Source organism: Protopterus annectens, chromosome 1.part0 (genome assembly GCF_019279795.1).
Source record: "Protopterus annectens isolate FY-2018-M chromosome 1.part0, PAN1.0, whole genome shotgun sequence".
Classification (NCBI taxonomy): domain Eukaryota; kingdom Metazoa; phylum Chordata; order Ceratodontiformes; family Protopteridae; genus Protopterus; species Protopterus annectens.
Window position 1 is genome coordinate 1,872,193,974 of NC_056725.1, and position 26,082 is coordinate 1,872,220,055.

General features: G+C 44.5%; 2 protein-coding genes across 3 annotated transcripts in view; one reads left to right on the forward strand and one right to left on the reverse strand.

The window, feature by feature from the left end:
- NIPBL (NIPBL cohesin loading factor) overlaps window positions 1–26,082 on the reverse strand; it is a 4,951,262-nt gene that overhangs the window by 1,485,626 nt on the left and 3,439,554 nt on the right. Inside the window, exon 28 of the mRNA XM_044076429.1 lies at window positions 17,869–18,015. Within this exon, the coding sequence (XP_043932364.1) occupies window positions 17,869–18,015 (147 nt within the window). The remainder of the gene's footprint in view (window positions 1–17,868; window positions 18,016–26,082) is intronic.
- IST1 (IST1 factor associated with ESCRT-III) overlaps window positions 1–26,082 on the forward strand; it is a 1,439,276-nt gene that overhangs the window by 804,137 nt on the left and 609,057 nt on the right. The gene's annotated exons all lie outside the window — the stretch shown is intronic.

A 26,082-nucleotide genomic window follows, 5' to 3' on the forward strand; every position in this document is an offset into this window, starting at 1 on the left:
TTGACCTTTTGGGTAGCGAATACCAAGGTCAAGTTTATGTTCATAAGCAGTAAGGTGGTAAAACAGAAATAGTAGACGCAGCAAGGTAATTAGTATTTTGTTACTTGTTTGCATTACGTAAGGGGGGCTGGCCAATTACGATGGTTGATTGTGCTAACAGGGTGTGGAAGAATGGAAGAGAAGGTAATGGGCTCAAGAGGAGAGGGCTGTTTAGTGATGTATGAGGCACTGACTGGTACTTAGCATGAGGGGAGTGGCTAAATTTAGTATAAATTTAGCAGTAGTGGGGGCGTGTGGGGAGCAGAGACCAGATCCAACTTGTGATGTCTATCTTCATTCTTCCTCAACAAGTGGGTTTCGTATCTGAGCCTTTTGATCCAACTTGGCCGTTGCTAAAGCTCGCAGCCACCAAATCTCAAATCTCTCTTACCCACAATGCACCTACAAAATTATTTCAGGTCTTGTTTGTTGCTATATTAGAATAGGAAGAGTAAGAGTCGTGGAAAAGCCATATCCAGAAGTCATATATAAAAATAAGTACACTGACACCTTGAAAACACACATTCCTCCAGAAACCATAGAATGGGGGTTGGTGGGAGGGGAGCTGAGAAAGAATGAAGATAGAAGATGCAGATGGAACATTACTGTAAGTACATACCTTCTTTATCCAATGTTGTCTAATCTTCATTCTATCCTCAACAAGTGGGACAGTGTCCCTAGCTACATGACCAGGATGGACTCAGGGAAGGATATTCCTGAGCACCACCAAACCAAATGATGCCCCATCTCTAGAGACCAGATCCGACTTGTAATGAGGGACAAAGGTAAGGGGAGTAGCTCAAGTTGCTGCTGCACATACATCATCCATGGACATTTTTGACCGAAAAACTGTGGAAGTAGCCATGAATCTAGTGGAGTGCACTTTCAATGGATGCGTAAGAGAAATGCCCAATTTAGTACAGACAAAGGAAATGCAATTTGTCAACCACTTTGATAAGGTAACTTTGGAAACTAGTTTTCCCAAGGTTGGTTCAGAGAAAGAAATAAATAGTTGGTCAGCTTTCTTGATTTCTTTCTGTTCTATGCAAACAGAATCACAATTCTCTACAAACGTCCACTGAATGCAAGATATATTCTCCTTTGTTGGAGAACTTGGGGAAAAAACACTGGTAGATTGTGATAGCTCTATTGATATTGGATTCTGATACCATCTTTGGCAGATAGGACAGATTAGTATGCAAGGTCACTCTATCTTTGTGAAAAAACAAGCATCAAGGTTTAGAAGTTAATGCTTGGCTCTTGGAAATGCTTCTTGCGGAGGTAATGGCAACCAAGAAAATTGCCTTGGTTCAAAAGAGGTTGTGTGAGAAACTGTAGCATCAAATTTAAATCCCATGGAGAAGTAGGGTCTTTAAAGGGAGGCCTTAGAAGAAGGGCCCCTTTTAAGAAGGCCTTGCTCAATTTGTGAGAAACTATGGGTGCACCATTAAAACCTGTATGGTAATTTGAAATTGTTGCTAATTGTACCTTAATGGTTGTAAAACATGCATCGTTTTGAAATAGGTGTGGAAGGAAATCTAAAATATGACTGATAGCTGAAAAGAGGTCTAGATTGTGTTGCTGAGCCCAAAGGGCAAACCTTTTCCATTTACTGGAATTGTTTTTCTTGTTGAGGGTTTATGGGAAGATAAAATTATACGTCTGACAGGTGATGAGAGCACAGATTGTCTGGCTACTAAGAAAACTGGAGAAGCCAAGCAGTCAGCTTGAGGTTTGGTATAGCCAGGTGTAACATACCCGTCGGGTAAGACAGGAAGTCCGGAGTCAGAGCTAGGTTCCACAGTGGTAAAACCAGGTGAGCATAGAGGAAGGGAAACCAAATTTGTCGTGGTCAGTGGGGGCAACCAGAATTACTGTGCTCCTTGACCTGGCAGCTTTCTGCAGAATCTGTGGAGTTGGTGGGAAGGCATAAAGATGACCAAGAGGCCAATCGTGAAGTAGAGAATCCCTTGGTGACCGCCCCTGTGGGGGGATCAGGGCAATGTAGTTACTGCACTTGTTTAGGGGAGAGGCACAAAGATCGCAGCATAGCTGGCCCCAATGATGGAAAATCTTGTCTGCCCCTTCCTCGAAGTGGGACCACTCATGGAAGAATGCACTTGCTCAGTTTGTCCACAATCAAGTTGGATTTCCCCAGAATGTACATTGCTAAAAGAAAGCAATCGGAAGAGATTGCCCATTGCCAGATCCTGAGTGTTTCCCGACACAATGGGTAAGATTTGGTTCCCCCTTGTTTGTTGATGTACCAGACAACTGACATGTCTGTTTGAATTGCAATCATCCCAGAGGATGCGCTGGTAGGGTTTGTCAAAGAAAGACTCTCGTGAACCCTGGTTTTGAGGATCATCTCTGCCACGAGGGTGACAATGTCCATTACAGTCTCATCCCTGCCCCTGGGGGAACCTCCTCCATGTGTGTCTTGGAATGGGCCTTGGGACTTTTTGAACCACATTTTCTGTCCACTCCTCTGATTCCTGGAGTAGGGTCTTTGGGGGGGGGGGGTCCGAAAAATGTATGCCCACCGCTAACAAGGTCTTCCCATCCTTCTCACACTTGGACAGCATTTCCTTTACTTTAGGGCCAAAAAGAGTAGGTATGTCAAAGGGCATGTTGATGAAACTGAACTTAAATAGCTACGCAAAATCGCACAAGAGCATCAAGGCATGCCACTTAATGGAAATGCTTGAACCTGCTGCTCTTGAGGTCCCTTCCACTATGTTGGAAACTTACCTCATACAACTATTTGATACTGATTGTAGGGTTGCCAAATGAGAAGTTACCAAATCTTGAACCTCTTCAGAAATGGCTTCTGAGAGAGTATTTGATAATTCCTTAATCAAATTTCTCTGATGTCTGATAAAGTGTGCCAAATAGTTTAGCGACCGTAAGGCAAAGGTCGCTGAAGCACAGACATGCTTCCCCAGTCTGTCCACTGCCAGTGACTCCCTGTTGGGGGAATGGACAGTGGAACTCTCATTGGCTAGTGCCTTCTTTGTGGCTGCTGCAACAACCTTGGCAATAACTAGAACCCCTTTACCCCAAACTGTCTGTCTGCAAGTGGTGCCATTATCCTGTCCAGTCTCCAAGGCATGGGTTCTATGGAGTCGGGTTCCTTTCACACCCACTGACAGACCATGTGAACAAGCTCTTCGGTGGGCAGAGTCACCCAGAAGGTAGACAGTCCTGCACTGAAAGCTTCTAGGAAACCAGATTTCTCCAGAGTAGGATTAGGAGTCCAGCCACCTCTATGTTTAAGGATTTCTAGGATGTCTCCAGAGGGAACATCTTCAGGAGCGGATTGTGGGGACCCTTCGCTCTCAGAGAAATCCATTTCTTCAGTGATGGACTACTGTGGGGAGTCCAGGTACTTCCTCTTGCACATCCTCTTCCTGGGAACTTCCTCAGTGGGATGCTCTGGGGAAGTCTTGGAAGAAGAAATCAAAATTCCCTTAGAGGGAACCTGAGGCTTCGGTACTGGATGCCCCAGTGGAGAAAGGTGGTGAGGCTCTAGACACTGAGACATTATGGTAGAATATCTATGATCCGAGGGGAAAGTCTCAGTCAGGTCTGTCGAGGCACAGAGCACTCTCTTTGCAGCCTCGAAGGCAGAGGTCGAAGGAGGTAGACAGGGGCTCTAATCTGAGAAAACAGGTTTCCAAATCATCACCCCCCCCCCCGCTCCGCTGGCACTACCACAGAGGTGGAAGCTGGAGCCAAACTGTCCAGTGCCAAGGATTTGAGGAGCAGAGATGGCTCTGAAAACTTCAGAGTCGAATGCTACACCTCGGATCCAACAGGCAGGATTCGGCTCAGAGAGTTCTATGGATCCAAATTGACTGGCAGTCTCAAAGACAGTATCGGATCAGAGGATACGGTGATCTTTGAATATGAGACCGACAGATCTGGATGGCTGGGATCTTACAACTCTAAAGCAACAGAAGGTGTTACAGGAGGAACTTGCAAGGGGAGGGGTGGAAGGTCAGGTAACCTCACTCAGAGGGGTAGGTTCTGAAGGAAAACCAATCTGCCCCAGCGCCGAGATCTTCCTCACCACTCTCTCCACATCATCTTCTGCGAAGCTTCTAGAGGAACAAGTGGAGTAAATGGAGGAGGATGCTGGTCTCTGTAAAAATGGTGATTGAAGTCAGTCAGGAACTGGATCCACTGATGGAGAGTATCTGGTCCAAGGGAAATACAGAGTCTCCGATATTTCTGTCTGATCTGATAAAGTAGGATCTGATGGTTTTGAGGTCTTCTGATCTGACTTGGCCAATGTCGGGTCCATAATGTTTTGCTTCGACTTAGGATCCGAAGTAGTAGTTGGATCCTGCACTTTTTGCTTTTTCTGATCTGGGGTTGAGACCGGTTCTTCTCAACATCTCTTCTGAGAAGAGTCTGAAGAAGATTTTGACTAATTAGAATGCTTCGACTTTGAAGACTGGGATATGGCTTCTCCAAAAGATGGGATGAGGCCTTTCAAGATCAGTTTATTTTTACACTTAGTAAGAGCTTGCGGATTGAATTGAAGAAAGCAGAAAGGTGCACTTTCTCTGAAGAGTATGAAAGGCTTGCCTTATTAAGCTCACATACATATGCTAGAAACAGAGGTACATCTGCTAGAAAGGGATCCATGAGCCTTTGGAGACATCATTTGGAGAATCTTTCCCATTTTAGAATGTAGAACCTCCTTGTGTTAGGTTTCCTGGCCTCCCCAAGGACAGAAAGCATGTCCTCAGAGTAGTGGTGTCTGAAGGGTGTTAAAAGTTTATCACCCAGAGAGTTAGAGACAGTATCTCCAGATGAGGGTGAATGAGTGTTCCCTTCGGTTGTGTGAGTAGGTCCACCTTGTGGGGTAACTTGTGGTTATTTTCCCTGGCTAAGGATAGTAGAAGGGGGAACCGATGCTGCCTTGGGCAACAGGGAGTCACCAGCAAGATTTTTTGGACTGCCCTTCTTGATTTTCAGGAGAACTTTTTGAATGAGAGGAAAGGCATACAGAAATCGTCCCTTCCATGAGATGGTGAAGGCAACCACTCTCCAGGCTGGAAGGGAGTGGTCCTTCGTACGGAATTTTCTCAGTTGTCTGTTCTGTGGGGAGGCAACTAAGTCTATTTGAGGTGTGCCCCACTGGTGGACAATGTCTAGAAAAACAACTCTGTGCAACATCCACTCGTGATACAGAGAATGATCTGTTGAGTACATCCACTTGGTGGTCGTCCTGAGATGGGATGTGGACTGCCTGCAGGGATAAGTTGTTTTGTGAGGCTAGGTCCCAAATCTGCATTGCCAGCCTGCAGAGGAGGTAGGACTTGGTCACCCCCCCCCGTTTGTTGATGTACCACATAACCGTGGTATTGCCTGCGAAGATTTGAAGGGGTCTGGTTGTAGAAGGGGCAGAAAGGCTTTTAGGGCTAAATAAACTCCAGTCATTTCCTTTATGTTGATGTGTTTTTTTCAGGAGGGGTGCCTGCCAGCGTTCTTGCACCGTGAGGTCCTTCATGGTAGCTCTCTAGCCCAGGTCTAATGCATCTGTGTGCATATGCTGAACTGGTGTCAATGGCAATAGGGGAAGACCTGGGTTCATCTGAATTTGTTGAATCCACCACTGTAGTTCTGACTTGAGACAGGGTAGAAAGGGGATGTGGAACTCTAGAGAGTGGCTGTGTTGGGACCATCATTCTTTAGATACCACTGTAGCTTCCTCATGTGCAACCTGGTAGTGGAAGCATGGGAATGGTGACTGCCAGAAGTCGCATGAATTGTCTTGCTGACAGCTGGTTGGTCTGGATAAGATCTTGGAAGTGGTCTGTTAGAGAAAGCACCTTGTCTGGAGGGAAGAATACCTTCATCAGGTCTGTTCGGATCCTGCATCCCAGGAAGATTTGGTCTTGCTCTGGTGCAATGGATGATTTGGGGAGATTGAGGGTGAATCCCAACCCTTGTAGTAGACATGGTAAACTGCAGATGTTTTTTTAGAATGCTTTATTTCTATGCAACAATGAGCATGTCTAGGTAAGGATAGATATGAATGCCCTTGGTCCTGCAGTGTGCTACGGCAGGAGCTAGGCATTTGGTGAAGACCCTGGGTACAGTGGATAATCCAAAGGGCAAGGCAGAAAACTGAAAGTGAGAACAGGGCTCAGCAAAATGCAAGTACTTTCTGTGGGTAGGCTGCATAGGGATATGGAGGCAGGCATCTTCCGGTTTAGAGTAGCCATGAATGCTTGGGGTGGCAGTAGAAGGAGGGTCTGAAGAGACAGCATTCTGAAGGATGGGACTTTTAGCAAGAGGTTTAGAAAGGACAAATCGAGGATTAGCTTCCATGGTTCATCCTTTTTAGGTACCAAGAACAGCCTTGAGTAGAAACTTTTTCCTTCTTGCCATGCGGGAAGAGGTTCTATTGTTCCATGGACCAGAAGATCCTGAATATGAGGGATATGGTGTAGCTGGGTTTTTGGGAGGAATGGAATGCCCCGCGTGGTGTGGGCTTTTCTTTCCAAGACAGAAACTATCCCTCTTCTACTACTGCCAGAACCCAGTGGTCTGAGGTGATAGTTCTCCAGAGGGGAAGGCAGGCTGACAAGGGGAGATGGGCAAGGTAGTCACACATTGTTTGTACTATTTCTGTCCTGAAAGGGCTGTCTGTGGGTGGACTGAGAAGGCACAGGCCTGGAAGAGGCTTGCCTCATGTTACCTTTCCTATGCCTGGAAGAAGAAGGGGGAGCAAAAGAGGGGGTTCTTCTGACATAGGAAGTCTTAGCTGGATAGTTTCTGTAGTACTTTGGCATAGGAGATACCAGAAGGTGCTTAATGTCTTGTAGCTCCTTACTCTTCTCCTGAAGGTTCTTAAATAGTTCTGCTGTTTGTCTAACAGGAAGTTGTGATCTAGTGGCGCATCTAGAATTTTAGACTTGAAGTCTTCAGGCAGTAGCCGGAGCCATGAATATCTGCGAAGCACCAATGCAGATGCAGCAGATCTAGCAGAGCCTCTGCTGCATCATAACTGCATCTAATGGAGTGTCTGGCTACTTGGGATGCCAGGGTCAGTTTAGAAGCTACTTCTGTCTTGTTGAGACACTCAGGCAGGGATGATAAAAGTAGATGCTTGGGATACCAAGTCTAAGGCATATTTAATCATATGTGTTTGATAATTAATGGCTCTGAAGGATAGGGTAGATGAGGTATAAACCTTCTTTGCCCAGCCTATCCATGTTCTTACTGTCCTTGTTAGTAGGCAGAAGAGATGACGATGGAATCAGTCTTGACAGCTTGTCAGGGGCCACAGCTATCACTGCAGGGTCCACCAAAGGGGGTTTCACAAGAAATTTTTGGTCATCAGGCACCTTATGGAAATGATCAGGTCTTTTTGGAGCAGGCGATTGAGAGTCTGGATTTTCTGATGCTGAAGCAAATGCATCCAAGCATGCAGGGATAACGAAGGGGATGGCCGAAGGTGAAGTCGATTCAACTTGCAGCAGCTCAAAATATCTTTTCTGAGTTTCAGTCATTTGGGAAGTATCCCATTTGAAATATTCTTTCATTTTAGTGATGGTCTCTCCAAAACTGGTATCTTCTGGAGGAGAGTCCCCGTCTATGGATTTCTCATCTGAGGAACAGTATTCTAGAGGAGAGGCTATTTGAGATGAGCAAGAAATAGACTCATCTAAAGATGAAAAAAACTTATTCCTGATGAGTGGGAGGGAGTATAGAAGTAGCAGAGGCTGGCCTTGGGCTAAACACTGGGATAGTGGAAGCTGAGGAGGGTGAGGACCTAAGTGTCATGAAGACCTGCATCAAAGACTGTGTAAAGAACTGCCAGTCAGGTAGTCTTTCTGAAGAGGAAGAAAGATGTTTGGTTTTTTGCTTTCTTTTCAAAGAGGTAGCTTTGGGAGATGGAGAAGGCCTAGTTTCAGGGACCTGACCTAAAGGAGAGGATTCAGATTCTTGGATTCCAGACAGGCATCCAGTGGAGCCTGGTTCCCCCTCTACTTCAGCAGAAACAGACGTCTGAGCAACCCCTGTGGACGTGCTGGCCGGTACCTTCAGAAGCAGCTTCCTCAAGGGAGGTCGACGAAGTAGATGGCTCAAGCGCATCCCTCAACTCCTAAATTGGCAGTTAGCGGGGCGTCCGATGATAGAGGGGCAGAGGTAGTAGGCCGAGAAACTTTGGCCTTTTTATGTGGTGGTTCTACCTGGATGGCCGATTCGGGTTCCATCCTAAGCACTACTTTTTTAAGCCTCTTATTTTTCAAGTATAGATTAAGGGTGGACAGACAGCTTTCTAAGTGTTTTAGGGACAAAGGATTTTGCAAATGGTACAGGATGTATGGTCGTGTTCCCAGACTAAACAGAAATGCAACGGTCATGGGTGTCTTATGTGGAATTTGACGTCCACGTCGGCATTTACCCTTCTCAGCAGACATCGGCTAAGAACAACAAGCAAACCAAGCTCGAGCAGTAATAAACTTAAGAAGTGATGCGATCAGTCTGACGTTCAACTGTGGCAGACATGCAGATGCCACATTTAAGGCACCTGGTTTATGGGTCTGCATCTGACATCCCACGCACCAACAGTAACCAGGCTTAAGCTTTTCTATAAGAGCCAACGTTTGGGTCGCCATAAGTGGAGAATCCTACAGTAAGAATACTTCAACATGGGAATAGAAGGACATCACAAGGCTTGTAATTCAGAAATTCATCTTGCAGAAGCGTTTTCCAAGAGAGGAACTTTAATTCACAAGTAGCTGCTGGTTCAAAGGGGGAAAGAACCAATGACTGCGAGACAATAGTCAGGTCCCATGGTGGTAGAGGATCTTTAAATGGAGGCTTTAAACAGACAGTTCACTTGAGGAAGACCTTACAAATTCTGTGTGAAATTAATGGTAGCTCTCCAAAACCATTATGAAAATTAGAAATGGCAGTGAGAATGACCTTAACAGTAAAAGAGGAAGCTCCCCTACCAAAAAGAATGGCCAAAAATTCTAGGATTTTTCCACTGGGACTGAAAAGGGGTCGAGGCCATCATCACAAGCCCAAACAGAAAATCTGTTCCATTTACTGAGGTAGAGATTTCTGGTGGACATTTTATGGGATACCAGCAAAATTTTTTATACTAGGGATGGAATATCATTATGCCTGATGAGTTAACGGAACTGGATGAACCAAGCAGCTAGCTTGAGAATTTTAAGATTGGGGTACAACAGCCCAGTCCCTCAGGGTGAGACAGAAGGTCTGGAGTTGGGTCCAGAATCCATGGACAGTGAACTAGATGAGGCCATAGCAAGGGAAACCAAATTTGGCGAGTCCAGAGGGGTGCAATGAGAATTACTTTGCTTCTCAACCTGGCTGCTTTCTTGAGGAAAAGAGGGATCAGAGGGAAAGGTATACAGGAAACCCGGGAGCCAATCGAAGAGAAGAGCATCTCTAGGGGGACTCCCCCTGAGCGGGGATTAGGGCAAAGTAGCTTCTGCACTTGTTGTTTAGGGGTGAAGCAAAAAGGTCACGGCAAGGCTGGCCCCAGAGATGAAAGATGATCTTCACTACCTTAGGACTGACAGACCACTTGTGAGGCACCAGAATGCATCTGCTTAGTTTGTTCGCCATCAGGTTTGAACTCCCCGGAATGTGCATTGCTATCAGTGAGTGGTTGGAGGCAATGGCCCACTGCCACTCTTGGAGGGCTTCTCAACACAAGGGATTTGGTTTCCCCTGCTTGTTGATGTAATATACTACGGACATGTTGTCTGATTGAATTGCAATTGTTCCTTGTGTAGGGCACAGCGAAATGCTTGCAACGCTAGTAGCACTGCCCTCAGCTCCAGAACGCTGATATGCAGATTGGCCTCTATCGGGGACCAAGTGCCTTGGGGGGTCTTTCCCAGATAATGCCCCCTCACCCCATCTGGGAGGCATCTATGGTCAGTACGGCTTTGGGTTGAGGAGGGACAAAGGAGCGGCCTAAGAAAATCTGTTCGGATTCCATCCACCAGGATAGGTCCTTTTTGCAGCGACTGCTGATATGTATGGGGTGGTTCCATCAAGTGGGTTAGACTAGATCATGGATTCACAATAAGCCACTGCAGTAATCCCATGTGAAATCTTGCTAGTGGGACCAGAGTGATCGCAAGTGCCATGGACCCTAATGTCTGAAGCACTAGTAGGGCTGGTACTTTGAGCACAGGAGAGAATGAACTTGAGATTTAATTTACTGTAATCTGTGGGCAGGTAAGGATGCCACAAAAGAGAGTGTTGAGATGAGCTCTGATAAATTCCATATCCTGAGAGGAAGTCAGATGAAACTTTAAGGTTGACAGTGAGGCTTAGATGGGCAGGAACAATTGCAGGATGAATTCTGTCACCTGTAGCAGTAGATGTCTGGTGGAAGCAGTGATGACCCTGTCGTCTAGATATGGAAACACCCACAATCCGTGCAGTCTCAAGTGAGCTGTTACTGCTGCCATACATTTGGTGAACACCCTGGGGGCTGTGGTGAGACCGAGGGCAGCACCCTGAACTGATAGTGACTGGCTCCTAGCTAGCAGTGGAGAAACCTTAAGCATTTTCCATTTTTATGTGACAATATGCATCTTGAAGGTCTATAGAGCACATCCAATCATTTTCTTCTAGAAAGGAAAGTACTGACTGAACTGTGACTCCGGAATTTGGACTGAACAAATTTGTTTAGAATGCTGAGACCCAGAATCGGTCTCCAGTCCCCTGTCTGTTTTGGCACTAAAAAGAAATTTGAGTAAAATCCAGATCCTATCTGGTCTGGTGGGACTTCTTGGATGACCTTTTTCTAGCAGTTTCTATACTTCCAAGGCTGTTTGGTCCCTCTGACTGGGTGGAACATCATGGGTTTTGTCCAAGTTCTTGGATAAAGAGTGAAAGGGATAAGGTAACCTCTGGAAATAATTCTTAGCATGCCGGAACATCTGTGGTTATTTGTTGCCAGGCTGTTGGGTGCAAAGAAAATCTTCTCCTGACTGTCTCCAGAGGTAAGCAATTGGGCCTCCTTTCAGGAGCGCTGATAGGGTTGACAAGAGAAAGACTCCTTGTATCCCTGGTTCTGCAGGCCACACGGACGAATTAGAGATAGACTCCAGGGTAGCTAACTGGGAGGCCACTTTTTCTTGGACCCCTTCAGATCCTGCTAGGGTATCCGACAGCTCCTTGACATCTTGACCAGCTCCTACTGGAGCCTAGTGAAATGTGCCATAAAGTTCAAGGACCTAATGGTAAAGGTCAATGATGCGCAAACCCACTTCCCAAATCTGTCCATCGCCCTTGAGTTCTAGTTAGGGTGATGAACAGTGGAACTTTCCTCAGCCAGTTCCTTTTTAGTGGCCTCCATGACCACCATGGCATCTTCTGCTAATCCTTTTGTCCAGTACTTATAACCCTCGGGAGCAGAAAGCATCTTATCTGTTCTCTGTGGAATCAGATTTTCACTGGAAATATCTGAAGAGGACTCAGAAGAGGGGTGATCCTTGGTCAGTATTGCTGTCTGGGTATGGTGGTTGTTGTAAGCTCCGGGTAAGTAGGTGTCAAAGGGTGAGACACTGGTAACATAGGGGTCACCTGGGAAGTAGTGATGGTCAAAGCCCTCTCCACAGCTTGAAAGGCAGGCCCCCCTGAGGAGGGATGGGAGCCCGGAACAGAGAAAGACAAACTCAGAACCGGTGTAGTATCCTGTCCCGAGAGACCCACCTCCAAAGCTGGAACCAAGGAAAAGCCCCCAGCCGGCGCAGCCTGAAGCGGTAAAGTTAGCTCTGAATAAAAAAACAGGAGTCGACTCAAACCCTCCAGACCAGACTGTGGAGTTTAGATCCTGGGGACCTGTTGGTTTCGATGGTAGAGAGAGTCTCAGGGCCATGCCCAGAACCAAAGACAAGGATGTTGTCAGCACTGAGGTCAATGGAATCTGTGTGGTTGGAGTCGACAGCTCTAAAGCCTGCAAAGAGATCAGAGAAGGAATATATGTAGGGGTATTGGGGGGGGGGGGATTCCAGAATCCCCTGCTCCATGTGGGATCTGAGGCAGAGAAGATGAAGGAAGACTCCTAGCTGTCAAAAGCTGATACACTAATGTCACTATGTCACCTTCGGAAAGACTCCTGTTGGAGTGAACAGATCCAGAGGGAGATTCAGGTCTCTCTATGAGATGGCTAAGGAGCTGACCCAGAAAGGGGTTGATGGATGAAGAATATCTCATCCTAGGTGCATAGAAAGTCTCTGTCTTTGGCACCGGGGCAGAAGGTAGGAGCTGTGGAGCTGCATGAAATGTCGGTACTGATGCAGTAACTAAAGACGCCGGAGCTAACACTGGAGTCATTATCGGTGCCAGTGTCATGGTAAGTGTCAATGGCACAAAGGTAAAGGTTGGTGCCAAAGACTCAGTCCATTCTGAAATTATTGGAACCTTTGATTTCGGTTCCGAAGAGGAACCAGCCAAAGGGTATTTATGTTTTTTTAGATGTCAGTGCCGATGGGGACGTCAGCACTGAACGACTAGCTTTTCAGCCAGAGGCCTTGGGAGATTGCTCAGCCTTGGAAAAGTTTCCTCAAAAGAGGCCATAAGAAGCCCTTTTAGTATTACCTTACTTCTATATTCTACCAGGGCTCTAGAACTGAAGCCCTGGCAAATAGAGAACTCTATCTAAATGAGGAGCACCCAAACAATATACACATTTATCGTGCCCAACAGAGTTCGGCATTTTCCTACTGCACTCTTGGCACTGTTAATCCAGTAGTGGATTTTGATCTATCCACCATTTTAAGAAAGAAAAGGGAGAAGATTAAAGATAGAAAATTGAAAAACCCAACACAAACACAGAGAGAAAGAATTCTACCAATGATGGTAGGAGAGATTACCAAACAGTAAAAAAGAGAGGGGGGGGGGACTACAAGCATTACCAACTGGTATAAGATAAGGTAAACACTCGCATGGAAAGAAAAGAATAGACAAGGGTATAGAAATACTACTTAAAAAAGAGAGAAGGTTGGAAAGAAATATTACATAATTTCAAAATGTACTTAGCTGCAAGAGAGTTGGCTGACGCATCTTTCTGTAAGAGCAGCAAACGAGATCTGAGGTAATGTAGAGAGGGGCTTTATGGGTAAGACTACTGGCTCAAGCTATACAACTGCCAGATCAGTTCCGTAGATCAGAACTGTAACCCACCAGTCAAAAATACATGAAGATTGATATCAAATCTGAATTTAAACTCACGCTGCAAGAAAACTTACTGCAGCAGGAAAACAGGTTAGCTGATATGCAGCAAATACTTAACGACGACCCCTAAGACGTCATTCAGGGCGTAACTGTGAAAAATACAGGGTTAAAAGTACTCTTGAGCAGTGGAAGTGAGACTAGATTGCCTGGAATATAAGACTGTTAACACAGAAGATACAGCAAGGCAAAAAAATATAAAATTAAAAGGAATTCCTGAAAAGTATGAAGAGGAGAACTTTAAACCATTGGTAAAGAAATTATTAGCATAGCATTTAGAAATGGATTCAGCACAGATTCAGACTGAATAGATACATCAGACAGTAATGAGACCCCCACCCCAGAGAGACAACGCACAGCCACAAAGACCAACAACTGCTCGATTTCCCGCATACCATATGAAGCAATAGATTCTCTCTTGCTTACGGGTGTCAAGAAAAAAAGCTGCTGGTGGGGTTGACGCAAGTCTTCTTGGATCACACCTTCAACGGAAAGAGAAGGAAGAGAAGTGCCTTTAATCCAGTGATCTGGCAATGTAAGGAATTTTTATAACAGACACTGAGAAGTGCATCTGCAAGGTCAAAATCTTTTAGTAATGTGGAAGAGGCCTTAAACTGGCTTGTGAAGCCAGTGAATTGAAGACGTGACATGGACAGTACTCGTCAGCAAGACGGTGCAGTGGGCTCTGAAAAGGATCAGAAAATGGTGGGACAGTGACATACAAGGAAACTAAACTACACCACAGATTGCTTGATGAATTACTGCAGTTTCTCTCTCAAAGAAGCATGCTTTCTAAAGGGACAAAACAGTACATGTCTGTTGTGCTGGTAATAGATACATTTAAATTAAGCCTCTTTTTCTTTTCAGACTTTCTTTTAGTTTATGAGAAATGATTAAAGAGGTTTAAACTACTTGTTATTAACAACCATAGAGAAAATTAACAGCATCTGAAGATGGACTCATCTCTTTCTTTTTTGGTGTTAATGTATACTAATTTGTTAAACGTTAAGACTTCCTGCTTGAGATGCTAGTAATGAAGTGGCTGGTGTCAAGCAGGAATTGGTGTGGGGGGGGGGGTCTTGGTTGGAAGACTTGCTGCAGGGCTTATCCTGTTTTGAGGTGGGAGTTTTTTTTTTTTTTTTTTTATACCAGACATTGAGAAGTGCATCTGATTTCTGAATGGACAAGGGGAAATAAAAGACTATCACGTGACTGGAGGTGTATTGTCGAGATCCACCTTTAGATCTGCTAAGAATTTCCAATAATCACCGCACCAGAATTCAAGTCTACTGTCTCACTCTTGCTTCCACTGTAGACTTACTCTTATTGCATGCTGAATGGTATTTTTTTTTGGACACTGAAGAATGATTACTGCCACTGGAAATAGAAGGGGAAATTGGAAATGACATGTTGAAGTTGTTAAGGGGAGGGGGGGGTCTATCGTTTTTGCTCCCCCAGGAACTGTGGAGAATTTCTTGTCAGTGAGTGAGATATGTGGTTTTGCAGGTAATAGGTTTGTGTAGAATAACACCAAATGAAGAGATTTTAGGTTACTAAGTTAGAGTACACATGCTTATTAGTCTGAAAACTAGATGGGGTAAATAAAACGTGGAGGAGTGGGACTATTTTTTTTTTTGGGGGGGGGGGGGTTAAATGAAAACAGGCATGTATAATGTACGCGGCAACTACTTTCTGGAGGATATCAGCCAGTAGGAAAATGTGGGGGTGTTAAGTAACATTAGATAGGGTGGCAGCATATTTTTCCCTTGCAATGGGTTAAAAAAACAATTTAGGAATAAGGGCTAGATCGAGATGACATGCAAGAAAATTCAAGGATAGAAGGGACAAGTAGATGGTGGAATGTTGGCTGTCCCACCCACTGGCTGTAAATTCTAAACAGAGTAAGAACAAAGCAAAAGTTAGAGAAAAGTTAAAGGGAGAAGTTTAACAGACAAAAATGTTTTTTAAGACTTCAAGCAGGGATGCTTTTATTTAAATGATGAAGAGGCAGACTCTTAATCCCATAAAATTAAAATAAGAAAATGGTGGAAACATTGGAAAGCAATGATTATGAAGAAGCAATTACTAGGAAAAAAGGGTTTCAATTAATAGACAAGGACTTTGGAAGGGAGGGGGAGTACAGCTAGACAAGAAAGGAGGAGAGAGTAAAGTAGGCGATGTCTTATTTTATGGCAGTTTAATAAAACAGAAAGCTGATGGTGAATATTAACATATCTAAGGACATAAGGCATCTGACATCAGAGATGTTTACATAAAGGTGGGAGATGTTAACGGTTAGCTGGAGTGAAGAAAAAGGACAGATATATGCAGGGGGACAAGGCAAGCACCCTAATGGCACAGCCACATGGTCATAGTAATACGAAAATATATGGAAGGCGAGAGTTTTTCTCTGATTCAGAGTGGATTGCACTCTGAATGAGGAAGAAGACGCTGTATATAGAGGAAAAGATGACAGAATGGGAAGATCCAAGAATTTACTTGGACTGCAAGTTACACTGCCGTCCCTATCAAGGAATGATATCAGAATATAGGCAAAGAAAATGAAATAGAGGGTCCTAAACAAAAGACCAGCACTGGTAGAGTTTATAGTAGAATCTAGAACAGAAGCTGCCATTAAAAAAGGAATAATCAGTACAGCATATAAAATATTGCATGATACTATAAGAATCAATCAGAGAATGTTAGAAAGGATTGGAAGAGAGAATAAATAAGCAATTCACAAAGAAACAATTGGAGGATACATGTAGGTCTCCCAAATATGCAACAAAATCTAGAAGATTTTGTATCTTTGACTGGAAGTGTTTACACAGTATTTTTATACCCAAAGCAGACTTCAAAGAAATTTTCCTCAGGTCGACAGCAAATGTTGCAGGTGTGATGGGGACGAAAGAGGTAAGTGGGAACATATTGTCGGGCAGTGTAATGAGATGCCAGACTTGATTTTTCTGAGCTACAATACAGAATCAGAATTGCCTAAAAATGTTAAGGCCTTGCTGATTCTAATTATGATGGCTGCTGAAAAAGCAATTACTAGAAAATGGAAATCAAAGTCTAAACCAACTTTACTAGAAGTAGCAAAGATGGCAATAGAGATAAAACAACTGGAACTGAGATCTTTAGAAAAGGGATTATTAGGAAAGAGTAGGAGCAAATTGCATAGGAAAAAATATGAATTGTGGGATCAATACACGCAGAGGAGGTACAAGGTTTAAAAGAAGGCAGGATATGAATGAGCTATGTAATCGTTAACTAACAATGGATATGTTAAGTGATGTATAATGTTTGCAGGTAAAGTTGTGTTGGCATGGTATGAAATGTATAATGTTTGCAAAAAAGATTGTATTATGTCATACATGATAATTAAAGATGTTTCTTGTTTAAAAAAATAAGAAGTTATCCATCCCCTTCTGAAATCAGGAATAGGGAAACAGAACCCTAAGTTTTTTTTTTCTAAAGGAACATAAGCTTCTACAGCTTTTTTGAGTAGAGTCTGGACCTATCCCATGAACTACTGTATGTGGACATTACTTGGTCCTTAACTTGGTAGTAGTCTATCACAATGTCATCTTGGAATCCGTTATCTCCCCCTATAATCCATCTAAACTGCAGTGAAGTTTGTAGAGCTAACACCCTGCAAACATTCCTACACAAGTCACAAATGTGACATCTGGGAGGGTGTGATCACCCTCCCTTTAGGTTCGCAGGCACAGCTTAAAGGGGACGCACTGTCCAATGCTTGAAGTCCTTATTATTCTATAAGAAGGCTTCTTCCTAGAAATCTGGGCATGCCAAGCAGAAGCAAATAAGGCCAGTAGCATCAATACAGATCCAAGCAAGTGACATGATTACCAAAAGCAGCTCTAGAACAGAAAAGGGTGACACAGGAAAGCTGGTCTCCCAAAATGAGAAGTCCTACCAAATGCTGAAGAGGAGACAAAATGCTTAATGTCTGGGACTGCTCCGCAGGATCCAAATGAGTCTTTTGAGTGCTGAATAGACAGTTCTACTAGGCATGGTGGGAAGGATGGCGAGAAGACTCACTGGCCTATAGAAGAGCTGCCAAAGCAAGTACTTTGGCTCTACAGGAACTGCTCTAGGGGAACAAGCCAAACAGAGCATCTACAGGGGATAAAACGCACTAGAATGCACCCGAAAGGGTTGCCAGAGACACCTTTCAAGCCTCTCATAGTAAGCATACAATGGAAATATGTGACCCCTCACTAAACAAACACTAGTGGCAAGATACATTTTTTTGCAAACTTTTGATAGCAAAACAGAAAAATCTAATGCAGAAAACTTTCAAATTCAGATGTACAGTTATCAAGCAATGTGAACTCAAAATGTGTCCAGGAAAAATTAAAAAGAAACAGAAAAAAAGCATAAAATGTAGTTTCTCAAAGTTAAACATTAAACATTTCCCATAACATCAATAACAGCTAACTAATCAAAAGGAGTAAAAGTTGGTAAGTTAATTCCCATTACAATACAACACCAAGTTGTAGCTTTTTACTGCTAACCTGCTTTTTTAAACAATTACTTTTTTATTAAGGTACGCACCAATATCCTTTCAATCAGCATCTCATAATACTGTTCTGCAAGCTCAGGTCGACACAGGACAAACCGACCAAGTAACTCCACTGCTGCTTCCCGTACACTGGTGGAATTATCCATTAGCCGTCCATGGACACCACGCTGCATATCCAGCTAATATGCAAAGAGAGAATTAATTGCAATGAAATAGAAAAACAAACTGTTAGATTAAAGAACAATTTACCATCATTAAAAAGAACACAGAGGACTTCTGTGCAACCATAGCCCATTTATAAAAAGTACAGTTTTGTACCTACCATAAATGTAGATGTTCGAAGATCCACATTGCTGCAGTCCTTACACTTGGGTAGTCCGCTGTCCTCGGTCGGCCCGAATATCAAAGTATAAGGCTGACGTCGGTCAAGGCGCATTTGACTGACATCAGGACGTCAGGGTACAAATGCGCATGACCGACGTCATATCCTCAGTCTTTTCTTGCCCCAGATGTCAGAAGACCCTAAAAATAAAGGTCAAAACCAAAAGACAGCAAACAAACATCCAAGCACCCTTGCCCTAAATATATGTACAAAATATACACTATATACACAATATGTACCACTCAACCCACACAACCACCTCTAACTACAGAGGGGAAGGAGGGAGGAAATTGACTGCAGCAATGTGGATCTTGAACATCTACATTTATGGTAGGTACAAAACTGTACTATGTTCTTCATCTCACATTGCTGCAGTCCTTACACTTGGGTAGAATCCCAAAGCAGAGGTATGGGAGGATGGCCAAACTATAAGGAAGCAGGAGCTGCCAAAATGCCCTGCAAAACAGCAGTGGCAAAACCAGCCCTGGATTTAGAGTAAAGTGGCAGGTGATAATGCCTAGAGAAAGTATGCACTGAACTCCAAGTAGCTGCCTCCAAAATATCCTTGGTTGCCACCCCCCTCAAAAAAGCTGTCGAAGTGGCAGTAGCTCTAGTGGAATGAGGCCTAATCCCGGCTGGAATCTCCTTGCCATGATGGGAATAACAGAAAGCAATGCAAAACCCAATCCACTTAGAAATAGTTTGTTTTGACACAGGCTTGCCCTGAGAACTCAAAGCAAAAGAAACAAATAACTGCTGAGACTGCTTGAACCCTTTAGTTCTGTCCAAATAATATCGCAACTGCCTGTGTACATCTAAAGTGTGCAAAATCTTTTCCCCTTTATTTTGGGGATTTGCATTCAAAGTAGGCGAATGAATAGTTTGGTTTAAAGCCACACTAGAAACCACTTTAGGCATAAAGGAAGGATTAGTACGTAAAGATACCCTATCCTTATGGAAAATTAAGAAAGGCTCAACCGCCATAAGGGCCTGCAATTCAGAAACCCTTCTTGCAGAGGTAATTGCCAACAAAAAAGCAGTCTTCCATGATAAATATTTCAACTCAGAAGTAGCTGCAGGCTCAAAAGGTTGTAGAGTGAGTTTCTCCAACACAAAATTGAGATCCCAAGCAGGAGTAGGAGCTCTTCGGGGGTCTTATATTCTTTGCCCCTCTAAGAAATTGCTTGAACAAAGGATGAGAAAACAATGGTGGGTCACAATCATAGTGAGCGAAATTGCTGCAGCATGAACCTTAATAGAAGAGAAAGACAAACCTTTGTCCAGTAACTCAGTAAGATATTGAAGAGCCACACTCAAATTAGGCTCAGAAACATCAAATTCTTTGCTGCACTCCAAAATAAAAATCTCTTCCATTTATCTGCACACTTTCCTTGTACTAGGCCTTCTAGCTTCCAAAATCACATTCAAAACTTGTTGTGGAAGTTGAGACCCTCTATGGTTCAAAACAGAATATGCCAGGCTGTTAGGTGAAGAGAGTGAAGTTTGACATTCAGCAAATGGCTGTCCTCCTGTGACAACAGGTGTGGAATCAAGGCAAAGGCCATGGAGGTTTCCGCACCAGACTTCTCAGTAATGGGTACCAGTGCTGTCGAGGCCAATCTGGAGCTATTAAAATCATCCTTGGCTTGTCCTGTCTGACCTTTAGAAGTACCTTTGGGAGGAGAGGCAGAGGTGGAAAGGCATACACATGAAGATTGCTCCAATTGAAAGAAAGAGCATCCACTTTCCAAGCTGTGGGATGAAACCTTTTGTGCAAAACTTTGGCAGCTGATGGTTTAGTGGAGAAGCGAACAGATCTATGTCTGGAGTTCCCCATGACACTGTCAATTTCTGAAATACATGAGGATCCAATTTCCACTGTGGGGATCCATAATTGCCTGCTCAACACATCTGCTAAGGAGTTCTGTGCTCCTGGCAGAAACCCTGCCTGAAGATTGAGCTGTAAACTGAGAGCAGTCTCCCACAAAATCATTGCTTGCCTGCATAGAGGATAAGAATGCGTTCCCCCTTGCTTGTTGATGTACCACATGACAGTTGTGTTGTCTGTTAGAATCAACACCTGCCCTGGAAGAAGTAAATCCTTGAAAGCTATTAATGCAAATTGGACTGCTAACATCTCCTTCAGGTTGATATGTAGATGTTGTAGTCTGGCAGGCCACTTGTCTTGTATCCATTTTCCATTTAGATGAGCTCCCCAAGCTTTGCCTGAGGCATCTGTCGTTAAAATCTGACTCGCCTCTGGCTGGGTCACAGAGAGTCCCTTGTTTAGGTGACATTCCTGAGCCCACCACAAAAATTCCTTTTGAATGCAAGGTATTATTTGAATGACAGTGTCTAGATCCTGGCAGTGCTGTGTCCATACATTTTTGAGATACCATTGTAGCTTCCTCATATGCAGTTTGGCATTGGGAAGCACCAGAATACAAGATGCCATGAACCCTAAGGCTTGAAGGACTGTCCTTGCAGTCAGCCCGGACTGATGAGATAGCTGATGGAAGTAAAGGGATAGACTCTTTTGTTTGTCCGGGGTTAAAAAGGCCATCTGGGATGCTGTATTCAGTCTCACACCCAGAAAGCACATGTCCTGAGAGGGTACTAGACTGGACTTTATTTCGCTCACAGAATACCCCAGGCATCTTAGCACTGCTATCACATATTCCAAATGATGAAGAAGCTCTTCCTTCCTTGAGCCAGAATCAGGCAGTCGTCCAAATAAGGATAGATCTGTATTCCTTTTAGCCTGAAGAAAGCTATCACTGGAGCCAGAACTTTCGTGAACACTCTGGGCAGTAGATAAGCCAAAGGGCAATGCAGAGAACTGATAGTGAGAAGTCCCAGCTCGAAAACGCAGATACTTCCTGCAACTTAGTCTGATAGGAACATGAAGGTAAGCCTCCTTGAGATCCAAAGTTACCATCCAATGATCTTTGCCCAGCAGAGGTAAAAGCTGCTGTAACGTCAACATTTTGAACTTGGGAATGTCCAGATAAGTGTTGAGGGTAGATAAATCCAAAATTGGTCTCCACGTGTTCCCCTTCTTTGGTACTAGGAACAGGCGAGAATAAAATCCTAGGCCCACTTCTGGCATAGGGACCGGCTGTATGGCCCCTATTTGGAGTAACAGAGAAACTTGCTTGTGAGCCTCTATTCTTTGTTGAGGAGGAACGTCTGGCATGCCTTTGAAAGGAGGCAAGGTATGGAAATAAAACCTGTAACCGTGGTGTATGATATCCAATACCCATCTGTCTTGGGTAATTAAACTCCAATTTTCTTTGAAAAGTGCCAACCTTCCTCCCAAGGGTGCTGCCAGACGAGAAGGCTCTGGCAGCTGAAAAGGTAGGTCATTGGGTCTGTTTACGAAAGGACTGACCCCTGCCCTCACCAAGACTGTGCAGGAGAACTCCTGTTCTAGGCCTGAAAGAGCCCTGAGCTCTACCCCTACCACGCCTAGATCTACCCCTAGACTGGGAATCATAAGAAGGATACGTCCACCCCTTAGTAGGCCAATTTCTACTAAATTTTGGAGGCTGGACCTGCAAAAATCTTTAACAGTCTGCATAGACTTAGCCTTGTCTTCCATTTTCTTTAAAACTGCCTCAACAGGAGGACCAAACAACACGTCAGATTGTAAAGGAGCATCTAAAATCCTTGTTTTAACATGTTCAGATAAATTTTGATCCCTCAGCCAGGCGTGCCTGCGAAGAACTGACCCAGTGGCAGCCACCCTAGACGAGGCCTGTACAGCATCAAAACCACATTGCAAAGAATGCTTACCCACCTGTTCAGAAACATGTACTAAATCTTGCAACTCTTTACAATCAATACCTTCTGCCAGAGCATCAACCTTAGACTTCAATTGTGAAAGGAGATAGTTTTGGTATTTCAACATGTGAAACTGGCAATTCAAAGCCCTCATAGCAAGAGTGGAAGAAGTATAAACTTTCTTTCCCCATCTATCTAAGGCCCTGGCCTCTTTGTCTGCAGGAACCGGATTCTTTACAACAGAAGCCTTAACACCTTTAGGCCCCTGGCTAACAGTTTCTGGGTCTGCCCTAGGACTCTTAAAAAGATACTTATGAGCTTCAGGCACCCTGTAATACCTATCCGGTTTAACAGGAGCAGGAGGCAAAGAATCAGGATTAAGAGAAGCCTCTGTAAAAACATCTTCCACTACATCCAAAACAGGAGGTATAGCCAAAGGCCTATGCTGGGGTAAAACAAAAATTCCCTAAGCCTTTTCCTGGAATCAGAGAAGTCCTGACCTTCCCACTTAAAATGCTCCCTCATGGAATGAAGAGTTTCTGAAAAAGAAAAATCCTCAGGAGGAGAAGCAGAAGGAGTAGAATCATCCACATCAGAATCAGAATAAGGAGAGTACTCCTGCAAGTCTTCAGCCAAGACTCTGAAATATCTGAAGCCTGCTCAAAACTCCCTAGCTCAGGCTCCACCCTAGGTCTCTTATCAGGAGGGGCATAGAACCCTAATCAAAGTAATCAAATCTTCTGCCATTTTAAGCATATGCTTCTTGGGCACAGTTCCTGAAGAGCTAGGGGTAACACCAACTGAAGCTAAACCTGGCCTGCCTCTGGGAGAAGCCTTGGAAACAGAAGGAGAGGGCCTAACCACCCTAGGCAGGAGGGGAGTATAGTAACCTGAGAAGCCCCATCAGCCTGGCCTGCCTCCTGAGAGGCCACATCCTGCAATAACAGAGTCTCTCCTGGGATCCCAAAGAAACCTCCGGTGGAACCACCGGCTCCACCGACACCTCTAAAGAACCGGCGTCCGGTACTGACGGTTCCTCTAGCCTAGGTTTAACTGCTTTGTCCTTGCGCTTCTTCGAAGAAGCGGGCGGAGCATCCGACGGCATTTTATAATTGCACCGCTTCAAGACTAACCTGGCACAATCTAATCTTCTCTTAATAGTGCGCTTATTGAATCTAGCACAAGAGCGACACCCAACAACGTCGTGCTCAGGCCCTAAACAAGGAATACACAAAGTATGGTAGTCTCTATGCGATATCTGTTTCCCACAAGAAATACAATTATTCACTTTTTCTGACATCCGGTAAACCACTGAGGCAAGAAAAAACCAAAATATTCCCCAACGGGGTACTTAGCCAACTTTGACTCGGTCTGAAACTCCGAAATCGAACAATTTCAGAATGCCAACCGGCACTTGCAACGCTGCTTCTGCATCGGACCATGCGGCAAAAAAGACCGAGGATATGACGTCGGTCATGCGCATTTGTACCCTGACGTCCTGATGTCAGTCAAATGCGCCTTGACCGACGTCAGCCTTATACTTTGATATTCGGGCCGACCGAGGACAGCGGACTACCCAAGTGTAAGGACTGCAGCAATGTGAGATGAAGAACATCCATGAAATGCAAAGTCCAAACATCCTGGAATAAAAAAAAAAATGTTACTTTATGAAAGGCATGTTTAACAGAAAAGAAAATGAACCGTATAAACATGTATCACAATACCATATAATGAACTGAATTCAAAGACATGCATCTGGAGCATTTCTCCCTGGGCCTCTGCCTCTGAAAACAGGCTCAGACACACTCAGACTTTCTTGGACAACAAATAAACAAACTGCCAGAACTGACTTCCAAGATAACCAGCACACAGATCAACAGGATGATCAATGCTCTCCTATTGTTAAAACTGCCAAAAGGAGGGAAAGTAAAGGCTACCAATTTGAATGTATTTCAGTTGCTGACTAGTAATTACACTCCCAGGACGACAGCAAAGGTATTACTTCTATTAGCTCTGTAACTATTAAGGGGGAGAAGCACACCCACTTCTTGCCATTGTTCTGCTGTTATTTGCTTTCCTAGCCAGTTACTCTAGCTTTGTCTAAAGTTATTCTGCTTGTCCTAAACTACAGAATAGTTGTGTAAAATCTTACCATAACCACAGATGTCCTTCTCTTCCATGTTGCAATATTCGCAGTGTGGGATTCCCCGCCTCAAGCGACCCGAACGTCAGCTCCTAAACAAAAGCCTAAGCCTGGCTGCTGTAGGTGCATGGGACATCACATGAAGGGCCATAAACCAGGGACCTTAAATGTGATGTCTGCATGCACAGACCTCAGAACTTAAATACCCAGTCGGACAGTCCAGTAGAGAGAGCCAAATGATGGCAACGAGAGGTGTAAAGTGCCATTTGCTGGCTAGTCTGACTATGGTCTAGGGGGTGTCCCAGGGTGACCTTTAGACAGGTCAATAGGAAAAAGAAGGATAGGTGGGGGGGGATACTGCAACATGGAAGATGGTTATGGTAAGATTTTACACAAATATTCTATGTCCTTCTTTTCCTATGTTGCAGTATTCTTAGTGTGGGAGAGTGCCACAGCTTAGTTAGAAGGAAGGGTGGAGGTAGAGGTAGCGGATTCCAGAAAGCCCTGCAGGATTTCCCTAGCAAACCCTTCCATGGCTCTGGAGATGTGGTCCAATTTGTAGTGTCTGGTGGACTAGATGGCTGCTTCCAGAATGGAGGCTGCGTCCAGACCTTTCAAAAAGGCTTTGGAGGATGCCATGGCCCTGGTAGAATGAGCTCTCACTCCCTGGAGTAGGTCCTTGCCGTGGTGGGAGTAGCAGAAGCAGATAGTTTTTCTGATCCAGCAGAAAATGGTTTGCTTGGAAACTGCCTTGCCCAGGGCTCTGGGGGGAAGGATACAAAGAGTTAGTTGGATTGTCTGATGGACTTAGTTTTGTCTAAATAAAACCTTAGTTGTCTGTGCACATCCAAGGAATGGAGTATCCTCTCACTGTCATTAGTGGGAGAGGGGAAGACGGTGGGCAGGTGAATGGATTGGTTTAAGGACAGTTTGTTGTCCACCTTTGGCATGAAGGAAGGGTTAGTGTGTGAGGTCACCCCATCCTTGTGGAAGGTAGTGTAGGGTGATAGCAGGCCATGAGAGCTTGTAACTGACACCCTTCTAGCAGAGGTAAGGGGCATCAACAGTACAGTCTTCCATGTGCACATTTGGAGCACTGCAGCACTGGCTGGTTCGAATGGAGGCAGAGTGAGTTTTTCCAGAATGAAGTTTAGGTCCCAAGGAGGTGGGACGGATTGCCATGGTGGTCTGATGTGCAAGCCCCCTTTCAGGAATAATTTAACGTCTAGCCTGGCTAGTACAGGGGGTTCTAGTAGTAAGCAGGCAGAGTTTGCAGGTAGGTGGACTTTCACTGAGGAGTATGAAGGCTAGCCTTGATAAGTTCACACAACAGTAAGGACTAGATGGGTATCCGCTTGAAAGGGATCCCTGTGCCTATGGAGACACCACTTGGAGAATTTTTCCATTTTGACATGTAGGATCTCCTTGTAGTAGGTTTCCTTGCCTCCCTCAAGACTAAAAGCAGGTCCTCAGAGTAGTGCTGTCTGAAAGGAATTAAATGTTTATCACCCAGAGTGTTAGACCTAATATCTGTAGGTCAGGGTGAACGGGAGATCCCTTCTGTTGTGTGAGTAGGTCCACCTTGTGGGGTAACATGTGGTGATTACCCTTGGCTAGTGAGAATAGTAGGGGGAACCAGTGCTGCCTTGCCCAAGAGGGAGTCACCAGCAAAATTTTGGGTTTGTTGATCTTTAGGAGGACTTTTTGAATAAGAGAGAAGGGTGGGAATGCGCATAGAATCCTTCCCTTCCATGGAATGCTGAAGACATCTACCCCTCCAGGCAAGTGGAGAGTGATCCTTGGTGCAGAATTTCTTCAATTGTCTGTCCTGGGGGGAGACAAACAAATCTATCTGAGGTGTGCCCCATCGGTGGACATTGTGTAGAAAAATGTCCCTGTTCAGCATCCACTCGCGCTGTATTGAGGATATTCTGCTGA